At 40.9% G+C, this 5,833-nt stretch overlaps 1 protein-coding gene across 2 annotated transcripts in view; it reads left to right on the top strand.

The window, feature by feature from the left end:
• Nucleotides 1–332: 332 nt before the first annotated feature.
• Nucleotides 333–5,833, top strand: part of PARVB (parvin beta) — a 33,573-nt gene continuing 28,072 nt past the window's right edge. The window contains exons 1-2 of one of the 2 annotated variants that reach the window (XM_029085254.1): nucleotides 333–417; nucleotides 2,859–2,929. In XM_029085254.1, the coding sequence (XP_028941087.1) occupies nucleotides 372–417; nucleotides 2,859–2,929 (117 nt within the window). In that variant the 5' untranslated portion in view covers nucleotides 333–371. The remainder of the gene's footprint in view (nucleotides 418–2,858; nucleotides 2,930–5,833) is intronic. The other variant, XM_010169232.1, reaches the window with a different exon arrangement.

Genomic DNA, 5,833 nt, shown 5'->3' with positions numbered 1-5,833 from the left:
TAGATCTTGTCCTGCAGTCAAAGCTCACACCCTTTCCTCCTGGAGAAACAAGCACTCTGAGGTTGCTTCTACCACAGAACTGGGTTTCTTGCAAAATATTTTCAGCCAGTAGTGTGGTGGCTCAGCTTAATAAGAACCCATAAAAGGATGTTACTTTGATTTTATTTTCCACTGTGGCTGCAGTTCTTAATTCCATAAACTGTGAGCCTGTTTTGAAATGGATCTACCAGATGTTTTCTCTTATTGTGAATACCCACTTCAACCCCTATATATCTGCAAACGTTGCATTTATTACAGTTTTTCTTTCTGCTTTTTCCCTCTCTCCAGTGAGTGACCTTCAAGAAGAAGGTAAAAATGCTATCAATGCACCGATGAACCCAAGTGCCATGGACATCCATCCAGAAGACACGCTATTAGGTAAAGTATTCAAGCTACAGACCTCAACTAAGCAATGATTAATGAAGGTGGCCACTGTGACCCACATACCCATTGCTTTACTGTTGGATGGAGAGTGCTCAGTTGAAACTGAGAGAACTGGGCATGAGAATTGAGAACTGTTGCGTGTCACATGTAGGCTAGAAATTAGAAGGGCTAAAGTGGAATTTAAAGAGCAGTGTCAGCTATGCAGGTACACTTTAGTTTATGGGAAAATTGACTTGTTCAATGAATTGGCAGAGAACTTGAGTTCTTTCTTGAAAGCACATAGAAATCTGAGATTTGCAAAGAATTAGATGGAAAATACTGCTGAATTTGTCTGCTTAAGAGTTACTTCAGTTCTATTAACCCACTGGCCAAGTGGGTCTCTGTCTTTCTTCTTTGGTAAGGATGTCCTTCGTTGGTAAGGAAGTGGTATATTTTTCTCTCTATATATAAATGGGGAACTGAAGTGCAAAAGAAGCAACCTACAGGAAGTCTGTAGCAGAAGTGTGTGTCATGGAACCCTTAGACTGGCTCTTCTTAACATACATGCTACACTGTTGTTAACTGGTGGCTGGCATGTTCCTCCTTGGGTTACTGCTTCCACTTTGCAGGTGACTGTACAGCACAACGGGACCTGATACTGAATGAACAGACGGGCATTTAGGCTGCTGAAAATGGTAATTTAATGCAGGACCACTCCTGAAGGCTAGTCATGCAAAGACATGACCACTGGTGAAGCTTAAGCTAAGTTCTGTTGTGAACTGTATGGCATTATGGGTCAAATCTTGTTCAGGGTTTCAGTTAGTGGTATTTTGGGTGTGTAGTGGGTGTCACTTCCTTACGACTAGACTGCCTGACTCATCCCAGGGAGTGGTGAGGAAGTAAAGGAACAGAAGGCTAAAAAGCAGCAAAATAATTCATGTTTTTTCCTAGGTTTGTAGAAATTTGTCAGCTATGTTCAGATAGCAGACTTTTTTTTTTTTTTAATAAAGGTCAGGGGCCCTGGAAAATATTGAACCCAAATGTCTGGGTGAAGTCTAAGTTAAGTCACCTAGATGGTATAGTTTGTCTTGTGTCTAGGATGGGCAAGTGTCCTGTTTGCCCTCTGACAGCTGTGAAGTCTAGCATTGCAATGGGAGGTCACTAGGTTGGTCATTGTTGGAAAGGGTTCCTCTATCCAATGTGACAACAGCCTGACCAGTGTCATACCAAAACCCCTCCTTTGTTGTCATGCTGGAAGGAATTGTGAAATCAGTAGGAAAACAGGACTCAGTATGGCATGTCTAGAGTCAGCTAAAGATAAATCCATGGGATCTATAAATAATTATTTTAGCTGAACAGATGTGGATCCCCTCATGTAGCTATGACACTGTCACCCATCCCTGTGTTCCTGTTGTGTAGTAGCCAGGGTTTGCTCTCCACTTAAAAGAACAGATCTAACCTAGATCACAGCTACCACTTTGCTCATAAAGGAGCTAAAATGAAGGGTTCAGGGGGAGGTCTACTACCTGGAAGCAAGCATCAGAATTTAAATTACGAGACTTGCTTCAGTTGCTTCCTAAATACTGGTATCCATATCTACAGTAACATATAAACATGCACATGATGCACCTGTCTATATGTGCTTTTGTGAAGATAATTCTGCCAAAGGTTGTTTGGTTGTTAGCCTTACTGAGCTCAAGTTGATTCTGCTACCAACATTTCTGTATCAAATCATCCCTTCTAAAAATCAGTCTTTATGCTCATGCCTCTTGTGGTTGTCGTGCTGGCTATTGGAGAGCATTTCTTGCATCTCTCCACCCCACAGCAGCAGCAGAAATAGAAGACTGTACACCAGAGAAATCTGTTTTATGTTCTTCCTCCACGCACAAGTACAACTGATTTAAGTTGGGGTAATTTTCATTCTCTAGCTTAACCAGAGGTTAAAGAGTTCAGGCACTTGGGGCCACATGTGTGACTAAGTTCCAGGGAGCCAGAGAGTAGAGGCACAAACTGTCAGCACAAGTCTCAGCAGTTGCACTGTGTAAGGCCAGATTACACCAAGATGGTATAATTTGGGACAGGTGTTTTCAAATAAAATTAAATACAATTTAAGAAGAAGGAGAAAAGTTGTTGACTGCACTCTTGGGCATGTAAATAGTAACATGCCCCACAGGGTATAGAGAACTGATCTTACTGGTGTATTCTGCAGGGTCTCAGTTGGGGAAGGTCAGTGGAAACAATCATATTTTAGGGAAGTTAGGGTTCTGTTGTCTTTCTCTGCATCACTAAAAACTCCTAACACCCATCATCGGATATTTCCTTGCTAAGATGATGACTAAACACTGTCATTTCTTGATCAACTGACAGGCCACGTCATGATTATGAATTGTTGCAGTATTTCAGCAGTGTACATTTTAAAGTGGATCTAACTACGTTTTCCCATTTTACTTGGACAGAGGAGAATGAGGAACGCACTATGATTGACCCTAACTCAAAAGAAGACCCCAAGTTCAAAGAACTAATCAAGGTAGGAAATCACTGTTTTGTCCTTCTTCAATTTTAACTAGCAAGCCGGAATTACTTACAAGCTGGGTCCCAAGAATACAGTTGAGGAATACATCTTGTTACTGAAGTTATCTGTGAAAACTGAAGTCATCAACAGGGTGAGGCTAAAAGCCACAGGAGAAACAAGAAAAGGCTGAATGTTAGAGTGCTCATGGTAGTTACGGAGTTAACTCCCTTGTCCAGGTATATCCTTGTGATCCAGTGAGGATCAGTACTTAGATTGAATCTACCTGCAGTCACTGCATGTAAACCTAGATTCCTTCTGTCTATGAAAACAGGGAGAGTTTTGGAAAGCATTAGTGGGAGTTCAGAAGAGGAAAGAATAGGACTGAAATGAGCAAGGGCATGGTAGGGGACAGTGAGGAGGCCTCTGGTGTTATAGGAAAGTTGGAATTAAGATTATTCTTGCCCTATATTCTGTTGAGTGTTTTCTGGTGGGGTTTTTTGTTTGGTTGGTTGTTTTTTGTTTGGTTGGGGTTTTTTTGTTTTTAAGAAGAAAGGTCCACAGTTTTTCTGTGTGCTAGGGCAGGGGCCAGATTGTCCTGAATCTGTATTATCATTGGAGACACCTGCCCAAGGTGTTGGTAATGGTGTTCGCAGCTGTGCTGATGTGAGATGTGGCTTTCTGCCTCCGCAGTGCTCATGATGGAGGATTTGATCTTGAGGGATTAGTGTTTAGGAGAACCTTTTCTATACAGTATGTCATTGAGGTTAACAGTGAAAGCTTGAGCAGGGAGAGAAGGTCTGGCAATTCTGAACAAATGTGATCTCTTTCCAAAAAGCATTTGTGCTTGTGTTACACTTCTACTACACTTCCTCTTTATTATTTAAAAATTATTTTTTAAATTATTTTTGTTAGAAACAACAATGCAGCTGTAGCTGGGTGAGTCTGAAAACTCTGGATAGTGTATACCATCTCCAGATAGGGGGTCAAGCTGTGGCACATTCCTTTCAGGAAACCTTGTGCACGTGCAAGCTGCAGAGTTATGCTTCACAGAATGCATCAGCAAACTGCTCACCTAGTACCTCTTTAAAACAAGCCCAGTGATCTACTATTAACGATGCAATGACATGTTTAGGATTACAAAACCACATCAAATCAGTTTAGCAAGGAGCTGTGCTCAAATTTCTTTGTTACTCTCATGCATCTGGAATACATTGTGGTTTTAAATTAAGTGAATTTGCACATTCTTTCTTTGGTAGTACCTAAATCCATTAATTCTCTCAAAAGGTACAGTGGTCTTACAGCACTCTTTCAGAATGTACTGTGGTTGCTTTGCTAGTGAAGCACTGTTATTATCATGAATAATTTAATTGAACCAGAGTCTTTGCAGTGAAGGAACCAGATGCACTCTGTGATGCGGGAGACTTGATAACTGACATCAGAATTGCTTTTAAATTGTGAATTTTGATGTTGAATTTAATATGAATTGTTGAGTCTTCCCTGGATGTCATAGTCTTAACAAGGCTGTATTTTCCAGTTTAAACACCTGAAAACCTTCAAGAGGAATGAAAATCAGGGATAGAGCAGCACTCAAGAATGTATCTGTGTGCATAGAGCGCACTGTAGATTCAGGCTCTGGTTCACTACCCCAGTTTACACGTGCATGAAGAGAGAGTAATGTATTGGCAATTGAACTGGAGCAGTGCTTCAGGGAACAGCATGTAACTGGAGATTGTTTCCTTGGGATCATCCTCAAAGGAGAGATGCGTCCTGTAGAGTGCCTACTTGAAAATTATGTAATTTAGGTAATTGCTAATCATTTGCATACCTCTCAGCAGTTGAGAGTTTTAACAGAGATTCAGCTAGAGAAATGTTTAACACTATGTTGGTGTGAATCTGTAAGGCAGGGAGAGGTTTGAATTATGTTGGCAAGAGCTTTTATGCCACAAAGTTTGGATAATGCAAGAAAACAATGAATTTATTCCTTGTTTTCTGTTCTTCAGTGGTTAATGATGTTTTCCAGGAGCCCCAGTGCTGGATGAGAATTAGCCATGCTAAGGGCTATACAGCAGCAGCCAGCAAAAAAAACTGCCTGCCCCACAGAGCTTGAAATGAAAGGTCTCCATGGACTAGCAAGGAGTGAGCAGTTGAAATGATGGAGGTTTTTATAGTTCAAAGTGGTACTCTCTCTTTTCCTTTCAGAGAGGAATGTGTAAATGGCAGCAACAGAGCCTCATGCCTTTTGAAATTTGGCAGTGTGACTGAGTTTCATTGGTGCCAGCTCATATCTCTTTCAACACCAGCGTTAGACATGCCAATGGTTTGCCACCGCTGATTTTGAGTGTTTCTGTTCTGTCAGTCACATGCAGTTGGGTAAATGGATCTCAGTGAGAAGTAGCAGAGATATCTGTTGCTGACTCTGCTTTTATATCTCTTTGTCTCCGCAAAATGTTGTTTTAATTTCTGCAAGCCTCATGCCATAGGAATTACATGCATAGTGGATTGATCACTGCAAGCTCGTGTCAGCATTTGGAAGTGATTTTGACAGAGCTATTGTAACTCTGGAGAGACAGACTGTATAGCATTGTGGTGACACGGAGAGACCAACAGAGAAAAAAGCCCAACAAAAAGCCTCATTCCTCACTCTTATTCAAGCAAATATACAGTGAATCCCCTTGTTGAAGGCTGCTTAGTTGAGGATGCTAAAATACATGCTTTAAAGCCTCTTGCACATATGAAAATCATCAGGAACAAGAATTATGACTCAGTGTTGTTTGTTATCATCATTGACAGTATTCTAAAAATAGTTGGCCACAGTTTGTCAATATGAAGTGTTCAAATAAGTTCCCTTTGTGGCCAGCAGCCTTTTTTTCTTCACTTAATTTGCTCTGAGTGTAATCAAACACAGTTTGGTACATGACT

Source organism: Antrostomus carolinensis, unplaced genomic scaffold (genome assembly GCF_000700745.2).
Source record: "Antrostomus carolinensis isolate BGI_N321 unplaced genomic scaffold, ASM70074v2 scaffold49055, whole genome shotgun sequence".
In the NCBI taxonomy this organism is placed as follows: Eukaryota; Metazoa; Chordata; class Aves; order Caprimulgiformes; family Caprimulgidae; genus Antrostomus; species Antrostomus carolinensis.
The sequence above is the reverse complement of the archived record's forward strand: the minus strand, read 5'-3'. Positions and strand labels throughout refer to the sequence as shown.